This window comes from Taurulus bubalis (assembly GCF_910589615.1).
Source record: "Taurulus bubalis genome assembly, chromosome: 7".
NCBI lineage: Eukaryota > Metazoa > Chordata > Actinopteri > Perciformes > Cottidae > Taurulus > Taurulus bubalis.
This window is the reverse complement of record NC_136595.1, coordinates 16,901,612-16,923,952: the sequence shown is the minus strand read 5'-3', so window position 1 is coordinate 16,923,952 and position 22,341 is coordinate 16,901,612. Positions and strand designations below refer to the sequence as shown.

At 43.4% G+C, this 22,341-nt stretch overlaps 1 protein-coding gene across 3 annotated transcripts in view; it reads left to right on the top strand.

Annotated features, from left to right (window-relative positions):
• Positions 1–207: 207 nt before the first annotated feature.
• ephb3b (eph receptor B3b) overlaps positions 208–22,341 on the top strand; it is a gene marked incomplete at its 5' end in the record, with an annotated part of 54,531 nt that continues 32,397 nt past the window's right edge. For all 3 annotated transcript variants that reach the window (XM_079220729.1, XM_079220728.1, XM_079220727.1), the window contains one exon: positions 208–271. In XM_079220729.1, coding sequence (XP_079076855.1) covers positions 208–271 — 64 coding nt within the window. The remainder of the gene's footprint in view (positions 272–22,341) is intronic.

The following is a 22,341-nucleotide window of genomic DNA, read 5'->3' as shown; positions in this document are numbered from 1 at the left end:
TATCTTCACACGTTTTACACCAAAGGGTGTTATTTCCTCCGAACACTCACCTTTACGTGTTTCGGTGAATGGGGGTAACTCTGGTCCTGGAGGCTTGACACCGCTGGGACTGGGACGGCACTGGGTGCGTGGAGCGTGGGATCACCCAGGATTGTGTTTCCCTCCCCTCTCTCGTGGGTCTGTTTACATGTCCGACCTGACTGCTTTATGACAATGGATTACTTTCTGCTTTTATGCAGCCTCTTGCTGCCAGTGGTCTCCGCCGTAGAAGGTAAGAAATTCCATCTTTCGTTTCGGTGTCGCGTATCAGGATGCCTAAAAGCCTATTTTCCTTCTTCTCCAATACCAAGTGAGCCTCTCAGAGGCTGGGCACCGCAGCGGGTGAGGCTCCTGTATTGTACCCACATTCTTCTTTTTCTACCATCCCCGAATGTAAAGCAACGTTTCATTTTCAAAGTGTCCATCTGGCTTGTTTGAAAGGATCCCTTAATGGCATTATTGGCTTTACGCAGCCAAGCGCCGTGGCCGATACAGGTTTCAATACACAACTGTAATGCGCATTAACGAAAGCTCATCCATTTCAATGGGACTTGTATATTGTTTGTTTCCCTCACATCAGCTATTGCCGACTGCTCGAGCTTTCTTCGTCACTTAAAGGAAATTAGCTCCACACCGTATCTCACCGGGGAGTCGTGGCTCCGTGCCTCCCCCAGACACTTTCCCTCAGTCGGCTGCGTGTATTTTAGGGATGTGAGTGTGTGGCCCTTTGACATGTTTACTGCAGTTTGAGGTCAAAGTAAAAACAAAAAAAAAAGGGATACTAATTTATGTTGAAACCCAATTAATTGGAAAAGCTGATACATGATTTTTCAATTAAATAAATAAATAGCTTTGAAACGCAAACATGTTATTTCAATAAAGTAGAGTCAAATGACGTATCTCTGTGTTTATTAGATTTTTCGTTAATGTTTTTTCGTGAAGTGCCATGGATTGATTATTTACAGTTGCATTTTAAAACAGTTGCTTCCAAAAACGAAGCCATCTGTTTTCGCTGAGTGTTGCTGTTTGCCGTGCGTAAAATCGATGGGAAATTCTATCCACCAGCGAGGTGTTCCACTCTTCTATTATTCCTTTCCTACATTATGAAATGCCTCACTCTGCTCTGTTCTGACATATAAGGATAAGGAACAGTGGGAATAAGGTTGGAAGCGGCCTAAAGCTTGAACTATGAATGCCAGTAGAAAGTAGGACAGTGGGCCACTGGCTCAGTAAACGCCTTTCTCTCTCCGCTTGTTTCCCGACCTGTCCGCACCACGTCTTACGAGTTGAATGTGCTTAAATCATACTGAAAGACGTCTGCCATGACGTTAAAATGAGCATTTATTTTTCAAGGCAAGTTGTACTTTTCCCAACAATTGTTCACTTGACGTCAGTTGTAAATAAAATGTCAACAGCAGCTATGTACAGGCTGCAGTTCGGCTGAAACGACTATATGCATAGGGGACGTAAATGAATTTCACCCGAAGCCCGTGTTACTTATTCAACATCCAACCACACTTAATAATTAAAGTGTTTGCATTTGATTCAAGTCTCTTGTTCAACTTACTTTTCAGTGTCCTGGCCTTCATATGAGCAAACAGACAAAAGGTCTCTTACAGTCACGCTGCTCCTTGAACTCTTCATTATATCACCATTCTCTTACAGTGTACTGCTGCCTCTGCCAGGAGCAGGCGTAAAGAAAACGTGTGTTTATCCATAGGGGAAAATATTGTATAGCATATAGGGTTTTCTGTTTTCTTGGAATCCACTAAATAGCATGGTGATCGAGGCTCGAAGCAGGCGATGATAAGCGTCTCACTACAGAAGTGACGTATTCATATATTTAAATAAGCAAAACTTAGAGGCAGGTATGATATGAATGAAGTACTGCATTAATTAGTGCCCACTTGTAGATTGATGGAATTAAATTGTCGTTCCGCCCCCCGGACTCTTCTCTATGACCTCAACAGGCCACCGGATCCCAGTTGGGAATCTCTGACTTAAAACACATGGCTTGAATCGATGAGTGGATTCTTGTTGTGCAGAAGTTGGAAGGCTCGAGAGGCAGAGAGAGAGGCAGAGAGGTAGAGAGGGCGAGAGAGAGGAGAGAGAGAGAGGTAGAGAGACAGAGAGAGGTGCTTTCTTGACAATAGCGAGTTGGCTGCGCGCGGTCTTGAAGTTGATGTATTTCGTTAGGACAATATATTCCGTCCATAAGTGATGCCATAAATTGTACCCGTCTGACCTGGCTGGGGGTTTACCAAAGCTTTTAATACAGCTCGGTGATTTATGGCCACTGTTGGGACTTCTTTGGGTTTATTGCGATTTAGGGAGAAACAAGCGGCCTGCTGGGGAGGTTTCCGCCGGCCCCACGATGCGTCTCTCCGGGTCCCGGGGTCACGCAGCCCGCGGAAAGGCTCTTAATGTATTCATGTTTACTTTGCTTTTTTCCTCCCTCCTTTTTCTTTTTGTCCTTTCTTTTCTCCACATCCACCCCTTAAATTGCCATGTAATGGTTAGAGTAAACGCTTTCAATCGTTTAAATTTAGTTTACTTTTAATTATTTAATTATGGGCCTATTACACCCGAGCTTCGGCCGTTTCTGGGCTCTTAGTGGCAGCACACATCAACACCAAACAACAATTGTGAATCTGTTCATACACTTTATGTCATTTAACTTTTTGGGTGCGTTCATATGGTTAAATAAAACCTATAAAAAGAATAACCAGTTATTTTGTGCAGGATTGTGTATCTTCTTAATGTTAATATATATTTGTGAATCTGTTGTGATTAAATATCCAGTTCATTTGATTTTAGAGTTTGCATATTCAACTATGTTTAATGTGTTAATTGTCTGAGGATCACGACCTCTAATTCCACTTCAGTTATTTTCATTAGAAAGTGAATTTCATTATGTTTTTGGACAAAAAGGGAAGTAGATCGTCGCGATGCTGGTGAGGTCACATTATTCATGCCCTCGGTGGGTGCAAGGCCTCGGCTGTTGAACTGCTGCTGTCGGAGTGCTGGGGAGACAAATCGCGCCGATGACAGTCCTCTGTAGCGCGCAGGCGGTGTGGTTACTCCTCGGTGTAAATTACTTGTGATGGAGGGAGGAAGCATAGGAGAAAAAAAGGCATGAAATAAGCACTATAGCGATATTCCGGTCAGGCGAGCGGACAGTGCACTCCCTCCCTTCCACGCGATTAATCTGAGTTTATTGTCTTTGCGGCTTCTGTTGACAGAGTTCAGTTTGTTCAGTTTCAGGTGAATACACTTACTCCGGGTCCCAGTTCACGAGCCACATGAATAGATTTATGTTCATTGAAAAAGTTTGAGGATATTTATTATGACAAAAAGCATCAACCCCGTTTTGCTTGCACTTGAGCCAAAAACACAAACCTCCTACTTCCAGCTGAACAGCACTCACCTGGAATCACTTTCTGTCTGAAGTATAAGACAAATGGGCTTTTATGGCCGCAGCTCCGCTCAGGGTTCCCCCCTCACTCGCCATGTTGTTTTTTTGTTATTGATGGCAGTGCATTTCTTGGAGCGATTACGCACAAGCTGGACCTTTGAAGCGCACATGTTTATGTTTTTATGTGGGTGAGATCACACCTCCACAGGAGCTTTCCTGTGCTTGTTTGCAGTTGGCACATTTCTCATCCAACTCTCCTCCATTATTTATTCTCCCCTGCTCTTTCTTGAGTTGAGGAGGTCCCCTCGCCATTATCATTATTTTATCGTTAATATTATTAGACCTTGGCGGGGAAGTAGTGGCACATCTTATAATGTGACGGCCGGGGGCTTGTAAATTATTATTTATAATTACATTATCAGAAAATAAAAATATGGTTAAAAAAATATATAATAAAATAAATTCCACAAATATCAAAAAATGCGTAGCCCAAAAGTAAACTGAAACGATTTGACGTTATTTTTAAGGGAATACAAAATAACAAATAAAACGTGTGCATTTTTAGAGGTTTGGGGCGGCTGTATCTTACTAACATACATTAACATGAATGCCGGACGGTGCAGTGGGCATTTTGTCCGCACGCTTGCAGTCCGAAGGCCTTCTTCCGACATGCAGGCTGAAGAGCGTAGCATCAGTGATGTGGCCAGAGCAGAACTCACGGAGAAGCTGCCGTGTTAAACTTTACTCCATTAGCTGCTCTACATAACATTCAAAAGCAAATTACTGAACAAATGTATTTAGGGTCACAATTGAAGTGACAAAGGGAACTGTTAAAGGCTCGGTGGGCTCTAACAGCTCAATTAAGGGCCGAGTGGAAACGTGAAAGTGTATTTGCAAAATAAAAGCAAAGTCATTCTGGCAATTCTACTGATGAATCATTACCGAGGGCATTGCGGATGTCAGCGAAATGGTAAGTGACTTGGATCAGTGAATCTATCAATCTATCTATCACAAGCATTTATTTATTTCTATAACAATTTGCTTATCAAGCAGAATACAAACCAATGTTTTCATGTTCAATAATAAGATACTGCTGGTAGAGACCAGAGCAGAGACGCACACGCACGCGCGCACGCACGCACACACACAACACACGGATAGTGTTTCAAGTGTCAATTAATGCGGACTCATTGATCGAGTGAATCAGCGCTGCTCAGCCTTTTAACAGCGCAGAATCAGGTTTGATGCGAAAGACTGCCTAGCTGCTAGAAGCAAATAGCAATGAATTGGGATATTTATCAACGCGTCCTTAATCAATTGGCTCGGTGAAGGATGACTAAGCTTCTGGTGTAGTGGTCATTATTGCGCATTTGGCACAAACGGTTTTCCAACAACAAGCAACAACACAAATATATTTCCTGTAAGTATAGATTTAGACCTACAGAAAATAAAATCAAGAAATAGCAAGACATTGTAAATAATTGGAAAAAATATCAATATGAAATATCTTAATGTATTATTATTATTATTATTATTATTATTTTTAGTGGTCAACTTTCTATAAAATATAAATACAGTTTTAAATGAAGTCAATACATGATTTTTACATTGTTAACATTTTCAAACTGTCCTTCCACTAGTGTATTTTAATTTATAATACTTGCTTCAGAGTAAAAAATTGGCATAGCAATGCAGATCCAGCTCAACATTCACAGATTATTCAAAAGACTAAATTAATAAAGAATAAAAGATCGTCAATCACCCTCGGCAGTATCCTGGTGCATTGACCTCGGCAGGGAACACGGCCCGGCGGTAGGTCATATGCTAGGCAGCAGCCATGTTGAACAGATGTACAGTGACTTAGGTTCAGATTGGCGTAAGGCGTTCAGGAAGAAGGGGGAGTGGATGACGACATGTTGGGAGTTGGGGTTGGATGGTATCGAGGGGAATGGGGGTGGTGGGGGGGGGGGGGGGGGGGGGGGGGCTGTGAGGTGGTGGTTGGGATATGGGGCAGATTTGGATCAGAGACCCAGCGAGCAGCAGAGCTGACAGACTCTACAGATGCAACGGGCCTGCGGGAGCGCTCATGTGCACCGACTGATGGTTCATGGCTCATATGGCAGCAGGGAAAGATTCACCGAGCTGGAATTTCACATGTCGGAAAGCAACAGCCGTGTGAGGCCTGCTGGGGCCTTCGCACACCAAAAGGTGGAAGAAGCAGGATGACCGAGCCTTAGTACTGTACTGTGCAGTCTTTACTGAACATGAGACGAACCGTTTTACTGTCCGGGCTTTCAACATACAGGCAATTTCTAGCTTTTGGAGCTTGCTAAACAGGATTAACAGAATATAAAACTAGCAGCAAAACTATACTTTAGAGAAATGTGTGTGTACGCATATTTTATTACGGTAATACAATATGCTTTTTAGTTTGTTAGTGTTCGCTTACAGTGACCTCCACATGCAGTTACATTTTTTCCCGCTGATATAAATGTAAATGGCTATATAGTATCTGCATAACAGCATTAACTCTCAGACACCGAGTAGAATTGCAATACAACAGCTTCGGGGCAGTAGGATATTTTCCTGACATTTTCCAAATTAGTATGTGTGTATGCAGCTTGCGTGCTTTGCTGTTTTTGTATATGGCATTCGTGTGTGTAGTCCATCCTGGCATCCGACAGAGGGGCCTTGTGGGATGGCAGGTCTTTGACACCCACTGTCAAGAGCAAGCGAGGAGGGCAAATGTGTCTGGGCCTGCTCACTGCACAGACACAGTGCTGGTGTCTGGAGTCAGCCAGGCAGAACAAGGAAGAGAGAGAGAGAGACACACACACACACACACACACACACACACACACACACACACACACACACACACACACACACACACACTAAGGCAGAGAAAGAGAGATTTTGCACTCACAGCGAGCAAGATGGGTGGTACATCTAGAGGGTAGGAGTGTGTATATGTGTGTAATGGAGGTTGCAGGGGTTGTGGATTGTTTATGTGTATTGCTGGGGGTACAGTATGTCATGGCATGCCTACTCCTCGAACTGCAGCCCCTGATATACTCCCAAGCGGACGCGTACACGGACAGCTGCGGACACCCTGGACATGTAGTTCTGTTTATACCACTTGCTGGAGTCCTCTTGGAGAATGTGTTCCACACATGCACATTCATTATCCAGTTGATGCCCCTTGTTGCAAGAGGTCTATATGGATGCCGGCACAGAGCGGATGAGGAACGTATCATTTTTGCAGATTGTATTTGGAAAAAAGTCATGCGATGGCAGCATTGAGAGGTGGCGACATCATCCTCTGTGTTAATCTTTGTCATTAATAAGAACAAAGGTTCAGCTCTATCCTTTTAATTAAAACCCTTCTCTTAAAGGTTGAGGTGTTTCACATTGCTCAGCTGACTCAGACGGGGATGTTCTCCCTCTTTGGTCATGACTGAACAATATTAATGGCTTTCAAAATACTGATGAAATGTTTAACATAATAGTAATCGCCAGCAGAGTTGGCGTTTTATAGGCGCTGTCTGCACCGGATGTCCATAAAGTGCAGCTGAAATTACCACATGTCAAAATGTCCAGATTATAAAGTGAGTTAGGACCTGCTGTGCTTTCCAACACGTCCTGTGACCCCTATCCAGAGGTTATGGGGCGGGGGGTTTGGATGAATTCGGAAGGGGCTTACTCCCCAAGGCTCGTCTTGTTCCATCTCAACAATAGTAGTTCTAACACAATCAAGCTCCAGGGGTTATCCTTTTCCAGTGGTGAATAAAAATACACAGAAAGAGGATGTGTATATTTATAGGGATCGACTGTGCAACTTTCCACGGCTCGTTGACACACAGTTGGAGACTGGGTCAGAGGTGTTCGCTTGGCTTCTTTTTGACAGCGTGGTCAGCCTACAGATCAGGGCAGATGCACTCTTTGCACGTAGGACTTGGAGCAGTTATGAGAGACCACCCGGAGCCTGTATGGACACACGACGGCCATTATGCCGCACAGAAGAAAGTGGGATATTCAAAGGAACGCAGGGTGGGGTTTGGTGGAGTAGACTTCAGGGCCTCTTCCCACTTCTTTACGAGCTACTGATTTTAGTAATTAATTTCTGCTGATGGAGCAGAAAGAGATCTTTGATATTTGCCTTTAAATAATAGCCAGTTACATCTGTCTGGAGAGTGGACACAGCTGTAAAACAGCGTACCTGGAGGGGGTAGAAAAGCCGCATCCCTAGGTTTCAGCTTTTGCCAGTCTTGTTAAGTATAAGAAGAAAAAAAAAGATTGGGGGAAATTCCTTTGTTGAGTTTAACCATGGTGGTGGGACGTTTAGAGGTGCAGGGACTAGCTCCAGGCCTTGTTCCCTTCAAGAGCAAGAACACATCTTTTGCTAATTCTTTTTTTACGAACAACGCAGTGAGTCTATGTTTGATGATACGAACGGCTTCAAGGAAAAAGCCAAATTCACATATGATGTGATGGCTTTAAATGTCCGTTGTAATTAACCATATTGCATGTGTGGGGAGATGAGTGTTTGAACAGTGTATATTTTACTTGGTAAGGGGTGTATGAGTGTTCCTATTCACAGTGTTGCAGATGGCTGTTATTACACCTTAGTCTGTCCCACTTCTCATCCTTGGTGTCAAAAACACTGGCCTCCTGCACTTCATCTACACTTCAAAAGGCGAGAGAGCTCCCCACTGCTATTACATATTTCTACCTTTTCCTTTTGTCTTCTTGAGAACAGCAGCAGGTTTAACCAGTCCGCTGCTCGCGTATCAACAGTGCACCAGATTTACCGTGAACATCGTAAACCCACTCTCTTTTGCACAACTCACACATGGTGAATCCAACACATGTCAGTGGTCGTTGCGCCAATCACACGTGACCTTTTGTCAAGATATTTACATAATCCCCATGGTTCCACGCTGCAGCCTCCTGGAGGCACTGCCAGCTGTGAGGAGCATTTATTTAACCTCAGCTCAAATTGGAATTGAGTTTCAGTGACACAGTGACTTCATGTTTAAGTGAGTGCAATATTTAGAGGGCAACGAAAGGTAGGTTAAAACGCCCTACTGGCTATTATTAAGGCAAGCACTTCAAGGCTGCAATCTAGCAAATGTGGAGGTGTTGCTTTTGGGCTTTTGTTACTTAGATGGTCTTAACACCTGTCCATTTGGTAGAGTGGTATATGGCAGAGGGTTATAAAGCGGTGCATGTGTGACACAGATACACTCATGATGTGTGTTTTCACTAGCAGACGGAGGAAGGGAAGGGAGGCCACCCTGTGGGTTTGCCATCAGCTTCAGTCAGTTCACAGAGCTGTTCTTCCACTGTTGAAAGACAAATCTGTTCCCCAGCAGAGTTTCTTCCTTTTGATAGGAAGATGCAATCAACTGCAACTGGTCGAGTATATTCATTTATTAAGTTCTATTTTACATAGTATTTTCTATTACGTCTCCATAATATCTTTTCCTCATTTATTATTGTACGTTTATTTCACTGCAAACTGAACTGTGGACACAAACGGAAATGAATATATATCGTGCAATTTCAAAAACATTATAAATATTTAGTGTGCACATGCCTACTTGACATGGTGGTTGTTAGCTGTGATTTTAACAGGGATTTGACAACCAGGGCCGTGAAGACTAATTGCAATGAGCCAGATGAAAGCGCCGAACAATATAGGCTGACCCCCCTCCTTCTGTGCCAAGTCAGGCCATAAACAGCTTCTCTTTCCCCTCTAACACCCTATGGAAATCCTTTCTGACCCCCGACTCACACACACACTTAACACACATGAATGGTGACAGTTGCTTAATCTCACGGCCGTACACACACATGCACACATTACCTCCACCCAATACACATGCACACAAGCCCACACAAATGCTTCACCCAATCACGCACACACATACACACACGTTTCTTTTTCTTAGGGTCAGAGCCCACATCCACTCACTCTTCTGCTAATGAATCAATCAGCTGGTTCCATTCATTTCATTGCTGTCAGTCTCCATCGATCAGCCCCGTTTCTCCCCGTCCCAACAGAGCAGCAGGGGAGCGCAGAGATTGAGGGGAGAAGAAGGGACTTGAAACATCCTGGCAGTTCAAAGGCTCCTCATTTCTTATCCGCTTTGGTTCTCCAGAAATTTGGCGTTTTGATGGTGTGTAGCAGTGTGCATGTATGTGTGTGAAATGAAAGAGAGAGAAGGGATTAAAAAAAGATCAAGAAGGCAAGACGTCTTCTCCTCGAGTGTACACATGGTATCTGACCTTCCTTTTACCTTTGCAAGACTAGCGTGTTAGCACTGTGGACTCCAACATCACGGGAAGGATGGAGATAGCAGGTAGCGGATTTCAGCCAGGTGCAAGCTGATTCACTTCCAGGGATGCCCCTTCTTGGCCATGAAGCATAAACTGCCCCACCCCACTCTGGCGTTTGAGCCTCCAGCTTGGCTAGGTGAGCGATGTGTATGGTGGGTGCAACTCTGGCCATGCTCCAGTCCTCCACCTACCGAGTCAAAGTCAGAGAGGTTATCCGTTATCAAAGCCCCTCAAAGTTGGAGCTGTTTGTGTGTGTGTGTGCGTGTGTGTGTGTGTGTGAGAGAGAGGCCATGCTGAGTGAGAGAAAGGGAGACAAGAGAGGGGTTTTCCTTTTCAAAAGCCACTTAGTTCTGTTTATTGGTCAGCCAGTTCATTTCAAGAGGTGTTGAGAGAAGCAACAATGCAGGCCAGAGGTTGCAGGGAGCCATGGTCAATTATGTTTAGGTTGGTGGAAAAGGAGTGGAGCAGGAGGGCAGGTAGGAGGCGGAAGAGGAGGAGGAAGGTGTGTGAAGAGTGGAGGAACAGAGCAGCAGTAGGTTTCGAGATTGTGAGATCCATCTCAGCAGAGAAAGTGTAATCTCCGGATTTGGACGCTTGCCACCAACCAAGCCGCCACTTTCACACCATGCAGCTTCCTCTAGATACAGGATTCTGCCTGGGAAGAAAGACCCGCTGCTTTCCACCAGTACCTTTCACTATCCTTTCCCCTCTGTCTCTGTATCTTGCCCACACATACACTCACATCGGTCCCAGATGAAAGGTCTAGGCTTTAATGCAGCCTGGAAGGAATCTACCAGCATTTATTTCATGAATCTGACAAGCAAGCCAGTTCTGATTAATTGAAACATTATGTGACGATTTCAAGATGCAATCTTGGATTGTGTTAAAATGGTTGAGTCAATGGCAGATGTAACAAAAATAATTAAAGTTGAACAAAAGGCTGTGTGAGCGAGTGAGTAAACACACATCTAATATGAACTGTGATTGCAATCTTACCAATAGCCAAACGTTGTGGTTTTATTACCTACTCACAGTTAGATGTCTTAGCATTTCAAAGCATTGTTAAACTAGGTTATCAACCGGAACAAAGCATGGTGTCAACGTTTGGTTTATTTTTACAGACTGAGTGACAAGTGTTTTCCTTTGATTCACATGGTCATTGATTTATATGGACCAATAGAGTTTATTGTTATTTGATTAGAGGTTGTCTGAGGTTTTATAACTGCAGTGATGGTTTATCAGGGGTCACCAACTTCAAGGTCCTCTTATGTATTGTGTCAGCCAGACAGTTTCGTGCTCTGGCCAGCCAAAGAGGAATAACTGAAAGTTTCAAGGCTTTCTACCAGAAAGGTTGCCACTAAGCAAAAAAATCTCTACAGACAAAGCCGCCTTTTATATGCTATTTACCTTCCCTTTCTTCACCTCCCTGTCACTCTCTTTGGCCTTGTCTCTTTCCCAGCCTTGCTCACAGTCTATAATCTCTCTGCTGTCTCTCTTTAACTGTCATTCTCGTCCTTTGTTCCTTTATCCCATCCTTTTTTGCCAATCGTTCTGCCCTCTGCCCCTCTTCAATTCCTTATTCTATTATCACTGTTACAGTAGGTCCTAGTTGTAGTATTATTTTCCTTTCCCTGTTATCTCACGTCTTTGTGATATCAAACTCCACAACAGTGACAGTAAGCAGCTAGGAGACATATGCTATTTACTACTCGGGGACCCTTTCTCGCCTATACTTGATAAGGTCTTGAATGTCAAGAGGACTTCCCCTATTGTGTATGGAGAGAGGAAAGTCTGCAGTTGAAAGGCATTGCAAATGCACGTCCTCTCCCCTCGTTCCACCGACCGAAAATGTTTCCTGACATGACAGGTCTGACATGCACTTTTCTTTCAACATGTCGCCCTTGGCTTTTTCCACAAAACATGTTCCTTTGCCTGTCAGCTTGGACAATAAAAAAGATTAGCGCAGAAGGAATGGATACAAAAAAGGAAGACAAGAGTGCCTCAGTGGGCTGTAACACAATATGTTGCTTTGGTGGGAGACTAGAGGGTGTCTAAATGGAAGTCGTGTGAGGTGTCTCGGTTTTAAATACCTCAGCCAAACAGCTTAGAGTGTGAAAACAATCGGCAGAGACATGAAAGTGTGAGCGAGAACACACACCGGGGTCAAATAACCCCTGGGCAGATGGGGATGGTCAAGTGAACAGGGAAGAAAGGTTGTGGGGGGTTGCAATGTTTATGCCACGAGTGTCAGGCAAGCGATACAAAAGCATTGAGCCCCTGTGCCACTCTTGGCCTCTGGAAATCCCCAAGGGTGTAGGAGCTAAAACGGTGGTGATGATTAGAGATTCAATTTGGCTTGCTATCAATCAATGCCACGAAGATCGACAGGACCGCTGCCGATAGCCCACCCTTGCAACCAGATTGGGTTTGTGCCTCTTGGGAGTCACGCCTTTTTTCACGCTTTGTTAATTAAGCGACCAAGCTGCCCCTGCACTTACTTATTTATGAATCTTGACTTCGACCGGAATGGAGACCACTTGGTTTCCCCTAATTAGTCCCTGACTAATGGCCCTGCTTCCAGACGATCCATACAATCTCAATCCAGACCACCGACCCCCATTCTGTCAATGCACACACGGAACCATAACGCCCATATGACCTTGACGTTAGTCAACCCATGTTGTCTGGTGTTGTGTTTCTTTGGTACTGGTTGAAGTGCCCTACATGGGATAATGAGGCAACACTTAAAAAAATCAATTTCAATCTCCGTCTGTCTCAGTAATTTCTCACCTGTTCATTAACCCAAGCATAGAGCTGCCCAGATGTGTTGAGCCTTGACAGTCATTAGATAGGGAAGGGACATGAAGGAGAGGCTTCAATGTTGGTGAAATATTAAAGCTTTTCCAGAACAGCGAGGGCTTTGCAGTTTGAACTCTGCCATGATTTATTGAGGTGTGTATCTTCTGTTAAACCGGGACATGTTGAAAGGAAAAAACAACAGATGTATATTATTAACTTCATAACACCTTTTTGAATGAAGTATGCCAGTAGCATGACATCATTACTATAACCCCAACTTATTACTGTAACCACCAATCAGTTCTACAAACACCCTGCCCAAAAGCCTTTTTCTCTTCCTTTCAATGAAGTCACTGTTCAGGTTCAGTAAGCCCATTTGTTGTGGCCTTGTGTGGTGCGGTTTGAATCCCATAAACACCGGTCCCGACTCAGAGTCAGATTTACCGGCCAGTAGCCCTTGGGGATTCATTTGTATTCTACCCACTTTGGCTGGTTCAGGGTCAGGACGATGACTAATCAGGTCAGTGCTGATCCACACCCTGCTGTTGGAGCATTCCCAACCCCACCTAGCTAACTTGGACTACCAGGAGGTCTGGCTTGTGTGTGCGTGTGCGTGTGCGTGTGTGTGTGTGTGTGTGTGTGTGTGTGTGTGTGTGTGTGTGTCGAAGGTGGATGGAACACATATATGAGCTGCATAGAAACATACCGATATTTTTGGTGCATCTCATTTCCTGTGTCTCCAGTCGGGAGAGAAAAAAAAAAACTTGCACCTCGTTGTTGTGTATTCCCTTCAGATTGCATCGCCACAGGCCACAACAGAAGTGAACCCAGCTGAACACTTGTGCTAATGGGTAAGCTTAGGCATAAACATTGGGGTTGTTATTTTTTAACTAGCTAAGTTCGCCAGAGGCTGTGTTATAAGGATCACAATGAGGCAGGTGGGTAGGTGGGGAAACTTTTGGGCGAGTTATAAAAAAGTTAACTATTGCTTCTCTTGGCCAGCCCTGTGCTAAACAACATAGTCTTATTTGTGTTCACTTAAATGTACATATAGATTATAGAGATATAGACCATTTGTACATGTACGTTAAAAGTAGGGTTTTCAGCCACTCTGGTAATCAAATTATTCAGATAATATTATTTTAAAACCGAGTGGGCTGTCAAAACAGAAAAGGTTAATGTATACACTGACTATTGATAGTCCATATAACCCAACCTTTCCAGCCAATGACCCCTGAAAATGTATGAACAAAATCCCTGTCCTTTTGATCTACTTACCATCTTCCCCGTCTGTTTATTTGAATAGCATTTATTATTTATTTTCTTTGTCTCCCAAGCCAACAGACCCCACATTTGGTTTTCCAGGATGTTTGGCACACCACAGTACTTGTGTATACACACATGCACACACTCGCATACGCACCTACACGCACACACACAGCTGCTGGTCTGCCGGTGATAATGTGGCACCTCCATTATACATCTGTGGTCCTTTTGAAATTCCCAGATGACCTTCTGTGTCCTTGCGTGCGCACACACACACACGCACGCGCACACACATGCACGCACACACACACACACACACACACACACACACACACACACACACACACACACACACACATCCAATCAAGTTTTAGATACATGAAAATGTTTATGTGTGTGTGTATGAATGTGCTTGAACATGTGTGTCAGCGAATAAATCAATGGGTGCCTGGCGGCCTTGTGGCTAGAGCTACTGCATGTGTGTATGTGTAGGTAGTGGTTATGTGGGGGTTATTGGTGACACCTCACTCCCTCCTAACGCCAGCTTTAGTTACACATCAATAAATGGTGCATAATACATTATCTAGGGTAGCCCATATTCCTCCTACCAAGAGAAAGACAGAGGAATGGAGAGGTAGACAGATGACAATATGAGAAATACCTAGACTTTATATCTTTCATAGAGAAGAAGAAGCTAAAAGAACAAATATATATTTGAATCAGAGCTCCAACCACATCATTCAGCCAAACCATGAAACTTCAACCTACCTCACTTCCTGTTTAGACAGTGTCTCTCTCCTCCTCCCTTATCCTGATTTACAACTCGCCTGTCCCTTAGATTTATGCTGCTCTTTAGGTGCTATAAGGACAACAGGACACCTTCAGATGAAACAGGAGTCGAGGCATTGACTCTAGGCCAGTCAGCCGGTGTGGGTTTAGTGGACTTGCTGGAGTGTGCTCGGGTCCTTGAGCATGGATGCAAGTGGTTCTGTAATCAGCATGTGATTATTTAGACATCCATCTTACTAGGACGAGGATAGTATGAGTTTCTGTTTGTGTGTTTGAGAGAGTGTTTATGCCGGCCCGTGCTGTGTGTGTGTGTGTGTGTGAAGCCTCTGCATGTTGGGACCTGCATCCTTGCCAGTCTGTCTGTGCCTGTGGATGTGTATGTGCACATATGTGTGTCCATGTGTGGCGTTACTAACTGCTGAATGATTTATTCTTTCTTTCTCTGGTGTTGATATCTGGGGCCCTCTATGTGTCATGCCAATGCGCAGAGGTCTTTATGTAATTGAAGTGGGCCTCTGAAAGCCACCTGCCATATGGACTCTAGTAGCCTTGTGTCTATCCGTGCATCCGTCAATTTCTTTTAATTGCCCAGAGCCCAGAATTTGTGCCGTGCCTATCTATCGAGTGGTTTCTCTATAGGTTAAATACATTAATAATTAATAAGGTTTGGGACCTCACCAATCCCTGGCCATGATATTGACCAGACAATCAGAGCTAGGCTGAGAGCAGTTCATGTATGTGTGGATGCTACAGGCTCTAGTTTGGCTGTTACATTCCCTGTCCGGTCATTGTCAGCCCCATTTTTGTTTACATTTAAAATATTCTATATTATATACTATATTCTATATACTATGGTCTATTATAATATATTGTATAATCTATATTCTATATTCTATGTTCTATGTTCTAAATCAACTATTTTACTTATTGAGATCATACTGTTGAAATTGTGGCACTAAAATGTACGGCATTGTTTAAAAAAAAAAAAAAAAATATATATATATATATATGTATATATATATATATATATATATATATATATATATATATATATATATTATGACAATTATACCAATGCATTAAATTGTAAACATTGTAATAATGAATTAAGATAATACAACAACTAGTTCAGCTGTTATTTGTTACCTTCAAATTGCATCATACTTCGAGAGACACACAAAGGTGTTGTTGCATTTTCTCATGTCATCTTGCAATATAGATTCTGAAGCCTATTGCACAGTACCGCTACACTTACAAGAAGGCACTTTGCAGGAACGTTATTTAAATGGGTAAATTGAAAATGCAATGTACATGTAAGGTCGAGCAGATATTAGCATTGACATGACCATATTTGGGGCTTTTTATGGATTGGCCTGACGATGCTTTTCTCCTGACTGGTTCATTATTGGTGCTTTTAGCTGCTGAACAGGCGAAGTCCATTTGCACAGAGGAGGTCTAACAAGTCAAGTTATTACAGCCACCAAGTGTGGGATTAATTAACTCAGTGGTGATTAAGAATGTGGGTCCGACAAGAATCTTGTTGGCGAGCGGAGCCCGAGAGAGAGAGACATACACAGATACACAGATAGTGTGAGAAAAAGAGCTTCAACTCCATCACTGATCAGCGTGATTACTCTCACCCAGCCATTTGTGGGTATGTGGCATTGCAAAACAAAATAACCATAAATAATAATGATCTTGCCCTTGCACCTCTTACTTTAAGTTAATGATGCCACATAACAAATAAACGTATCTGCCTCCACCCGCTGCAGAATTGAAAATAAAAGCCTGGTTCCTAAAATAAATCTATAAACCCTTTTCAGCAATCCTTCCGCAGCTGTTTGTCATCATAGACCATTAACCGTTGCCCACAGTGCGACGAATGAAAGAAAGGGCAGGCAGAAATGACGTTGTATTCAGCTATCTCACGCAAGAGAGCAATGCTGCTGCCAAGGTTTTAGAGGCAGTAAAACTGGAACTACTTTACTCCAAAGCTGGTTTGTTAGCCAGCGAACATACACCTAGGTAGGAGGAAAAAAGTAGAGAAGACTGTCCATACATGTATGAAGGAGAGTCATAAAGATAGAGACAAAAGAGAAAGGTAGAGACAAAATAGAAACAAAAGACAGACGACGGAAGAAAGGATTACTGAGAAAAAAAGAAAGGAAATCAAACGACCTGCCCAGTTCACCTTGCCCAGTGTTTTATGGACTGGAAAACAGTGTCTGGGGTTTGTGCATCTAGGCTATTGTTCCTCTTCCTGTTTGCATCTGTAGTGTTGCATGCTACATTAGGACTTTACTTGTTTTACATAAAGCGCCACTCCCACACTTCTTTGTAGGTGAGGGTACAGCAGAGAAAGAGATATCTGTGCTTTTATGTGATCTTTGTGTATATGGATTTGCGTGGCTATAACAGAAAGGATGTGTGCGTGCGACAGCGTCTCAGTCACACAGGCCCGCAGAGCCCTGACCTGGCGGGTTGCATTCCTGACTTTAACTGCCCTAACCTCTCTTTTGTTCTCGGCGTCTTTGACCTGAATGGTTAATGACTGGGCAAGCAGGTAAACTGTAACAAGCCCTCTGTCTTCTTAACAAGCTGATGTGAGAAGAATCAGTCTGCCCGCAGGGTCTGCTCGCCACCTGGTCCTCCTTATCCTTCCTTTTGAAAAGAAAGGACAGGGGAGTGGGGGTGCAATGATGTGTATGTGTGATAGTGGTGGGGTAGAGTATAATTACTCATCAGACTAAATTCCCCATATGCCATTTTCTATCACTTTTCTTTTTTTTTGTTCAACCTCCTCCTTTTTTTCTTCCTCACAGGTAAATGAGGGCATACCTGGGAAATTAACATGACTGGCGGTGATAATTGACTTGATAATTACCCTGCAACATCTTCATAAATCATAAGCGGTTGCTCAATGAGCCTTTAGTATGTCTAGCTGAGTCGACGCTAATAGGGTAGTCCCCAGCTCCTATTTCGGTTCTGTCTTTTTGTTTACCCTGTCTGTGTACGTTTCCGAGGAGAAGCAGAAAAGAAACGAGCAAACCTCAAAGACTTTTGGTCTCTACCGCCACAGTATTTTTTAAACTGTTTTAAAGTAATTGGAGGCCACCGGCACGCTCAAAATGTGGACCGCATCAGGGCTTTGCCCCTAGCTGCAGAAGCACAAGCAGCTGTTCCGGGTGTAACAGGAAGTAGCCATCTTTAATTAAATTCAACACAATCATTACATGCTGCACTGGAAGGTGATCTGATATGTTGGCCGATGACTGAATTAGAAGAGACTGTATTAAGAGAAACAATGGTAGAGGGAGAGGGAGAGAGAGAGAGAGAGAGAGAGAGAGGGAGAGAGCCTGTATTTGTTAGAGAGACTCAGTGGCTATTGAAACAGAATGGCAAAGCTGGGTGCTAAGCCCTTTACTTGTGGTGCTCAGCCATTCAAAAAGCCACGGCTTTTATTCAATGCCCGGTTCCAGCTCTTTCTAGGCTACACCCCCAGTGAACAAACAGGATTTGTGTGTGTGTGTGTGTGTGTGTGTGTGTGTGTGTGTGTGTGTGTGTGTGTGTGTGAGAGAGAGAGTGTCTTAATGACATGTCTCATTTTCTATTTGTCAGTGTGTTGGTGTTATTATTGCTTAATAACGTATTGTGCATAATGTGTATGCATTAGCATTATGCAAGTGTACAGTATGGGTTTGTGTTCCCATGTGATTGAGTTCTGTGTGTTGAGTCAGCCATTGCTGACACACAGAATTGCTTGAAACCTGCTATTAGAGCTGTGAGTTAACTGCTCACACACAATCCAACTGCACAGGCAGCACAATAGCCCACCTCGATTGAACAAAAGCGTGTCGGTGTCTCAGTGTGTGCGTGCATTGAGTTTGTTTATGCTTCTTGTGCTTCTGAGACACTCCGATAATCACCAGCTTCCACCCAAACAAGCAACTACTCACCCATTCACACAGGTGAGTGTGTGAGTGCACACAAACACCATCCTCGGCACCAATGAAATGTGTGCATTGAAATTCACACATTACTCCCCAAGGATAAGTTGTAGCTGCTATTACATTTCCATATGTTTGGTCTGGGAATCTGTGCCGTTATCTTCTACACAGTCTGTTACTAGAGCTATCGAGCAGTCATGAATGGACGCCCTGGTTGGCACAGGGGCAGTGGGGAGGAGAGGAGAGGAGAGGAGAGGGAGAGGAAGAGGAGAGGAGAGGGAGAGGAGAAAAGTACAGCAGTGAAGTAGACGATGGCTCCCTGGGCTGCTGTAAGGCAATGAGCAAAAACAGTTCCCATCAGGCCGCATGTTAAACACAGACAGTTCGTGAAGACACGCACACACATACACATATACAGGGCATGGTAGACGTCTACACACACACACATTCACACGCAGACACACAGTCTCTGAAGGCCGCTGCATGTCAGCATGCCAAAAAAACTGTGGCAATGAAAGAAGCACAGCGGCTGTAGGGAATACAAGAGAGCATGTACCAGCTCTCCATCCTCTCCTCTCCCTCCTTCTCTCTCCTCTGTGTTCTCTCCTCCCTCCTCACCCCCCCTTTGTTACCTTACTGCCCCCCTTGCCTTTCATTCCCATCTCTTTCTCTGCTTTGCTCCCCCCTCTCTCTTTGAATATCTCTTCTTTTCTTTCGCACTTCCATCTCTTTCTCCCTTTTCCCTCCCTTGTTTGATCCACGACTCCTTTTTCTCTCCTCCTCTTTTTGCTTTTGCTGAAATCTAGGGAGAAGCAACGCTGGTTTAAATGAGTGTTCACTGCATGCCTTTTTTTCACAAGCAACCACACCCAAAGCTGGGAATATCTCTCTCTCTCTCTCTCTCTCTCTCTCTCTCTCTCTCTCTCTCTCTCTCTCACTCCCTTGCTTATCTCGACAAATAAACCCATATTCAATAGTCATTTCCTTTGTGCTGTGGCGGTATTACGCTGGGGAGTAATGCATTTAAAATGACTGTTGGCACATACCCTGTTATTAGTTTCACATGGTTCATTCCACATTCATTGGTTTTTGTATCCGACATGGATTTTTGAATTTTACTGCTGCAGAGTAACTTACAATCACTGAGCAAATATAAGTTAATTTTCTTTCTTAAGGGCATTTAACAGTCCAATAATGGACACACGCTGACTTTGGCGATCAAACCTGTGATGCGTTAGTTCCAGTGTGGTCAGCAGTCATAGTCTCTCCCAAGAAGTCTTTTCTCGGGGTTGAGGATGGCAAAGTATAGGGGCACGTTGCTGGCTGCCTAAACCACATTGGCACACTTGATGTGCTAAATGTGACTTTAGGGTTAGCGAGTCCTGACACTCACCTGTCACAGTGTTAGCCTGCAGCACTAATACCCCAAATCCCTGAGAGAGGCAGTGGCGCCAGGTGAATTTCTGCTCACAGACAGACACACAAGCTCAGCCTAACAAAACACTGGGATGCTGCCTTCTGTGAATAAAGACAGAGAAAAATAGGAGGCATAGATAGATAGTTGATGCTTGATTTTTTTAGACACAACTGTGTCTTCATAACCCCGGATATCTGCCTCTCATACCTGCAAGTCACTCTTTGATTGATTAAAAAAAAATCTTAGTGAAGATTTCAAATTTCAAAGAGAATGTTGAGTAAGAATTAAGTTTATTTCAAGACTAATTAAATCATAATCTATCTTTCCCGCTTCTCGTTTGACCTTCGAGGCACTTCATATTTACTGTCGTCTGCGCCACCTCACACGATTCATATCAGGGTTGTGTGTTTGCTCATTAGCCATATCCACTGTGGAGTCCTCAGAGCAGTCCGCAGGTTCGGCCAGACAAAGCAGCCAATCAAAGAATATCGGCACCTCTTTATCTCATTGAGTAAATTACTTCACCGCCCTCCTTTTATGTCTCTCTCTTTGAAGATAAACATATATTGAGGCAATTGTTGAACGTCAGCAACACGCTTTAAGTATATGCCAGATTACATGGAACATGAGATGAATAGATAAAAAAGAAATGTATCCGTTTTAGAAGATGTCAAAGAATATTTTGCTCATGCTGGCTGTGCTGTTGCTGAACTCAACAACCGTATGTGTTATGCCTAGCCGTGGTTAAAAGTGAGGTAATGACACAACTGATGTCAGGAGGCATGTTGTCTGCTTGTTATCTTGGTATGTGTCAAAAGTCTTTTTATAGAAGTTTAAAATGTGCACCTATGTGTATTTATGTGTGTGTGTGATTTTCTTCTTTGCCTTTCATCTGCATGACAAACTCGTAAATCAATCAGACCTGGCTGAGGTTGCACTTACACTATTGTGTTTTCAATACAAATTGTATTCCAGGTAGTGCCGCCCACCCGCAGGGAGCGTTAGGTGAGACGGAATGAAATCAACAACTGTAGTGACACACGCATACTCTTTCTCTCACACACACACACACACACACACACACACACACACACACAGACAAAGATAGACAGCCAAATTACTCTGTCTCGCTTTCTTCCTTCCACTCTGACTAATACACCCATGCACACACACGCACAAATACCCACAGAACTTGACTAGGAGATCCATATTTCCATATGCAGATCCTTGAGGCAAAAAAACAAACCTGCCTTTCACTTGCTTGTTTGCATTTTTCAGATGCTGAGTCATTAGCCAGGAAATCAGATCATGGTATTTAGGTGTCTCACGCAGAACAAGTCCCTCTTGGATTCAGCAATCCAAATCATAACTAGCGTGTCATGCTTAAACAGTGTTTACTGTCAGCATTCATTGCTGATTTCTATTGGAGGGGGACAAAAATTAACCCAGACTGAATTATGAAATGCTGGAAAAGAAAGAGAGAGACAGGTTTGGAGGACTTCCAGGAAGGGTTGTGAATGAAAAATCTCTTCATTTATAGTAAAGGTTGAGGAAATAGTTTCCATGTAAGGTGATGTAAACATCCTGTGGCCCTACAGAAGCCTGGTTCTGCGCCTGTTTCCTGGTGGCGGTTAAACACAGGCAGACGTGATGCCCTTGAACGTAATCACTTGCAAATTAGGAACACGCCTTTTCAAAATAAAATGGAAGACGTGAATGTGGCATCAAACCTTATAAAAATCAATGCAACAATGAAGCTATCCATGGTAGATTATGATTAAAATCTGATTTATTTAGAGGCCTTTTTCAATTTGTAGAAAAGTACAAATAGGGAAGAGGTATTTTGTGGTGACAGTATCCTTGTTTACTGTAATTGTCAGAGTTGTATTTTCATTTCACATGGTGTCGCTATCAAATAAATAAAGCCCGAAACTTGGTTTGCAGTTAGAGGCGAGTGAGAGCACCGGCAGCCATAATTAGACAAGGCCAAACATCTCAGCGCAGTAAACCAGCATGGTCTGAGATGACTACTTCAGAAGAATATTTCGGTGAGAAATGAAACCCAGTAAACTGGACGTCATGGAGAGAGGCATGGCTTTAAAAACAAAGGTGGTTAGACAATGTCCCAGAACTCTGTTATTAAGTCACCATAGTATGTATCAGCAGTTAGAAGCAGCAAACACACATCAAAACGTCTGTGTACATGCCGAGAAAAGGAGCAGAGAAGACATGAAAACACATTTGGAATGTTATGGACTGTGAACAAACGCTTTCACATCCCCCTCGGAGAGCAAAATGTTAAGTGCAGCTCTCACAGTATGAGAAAT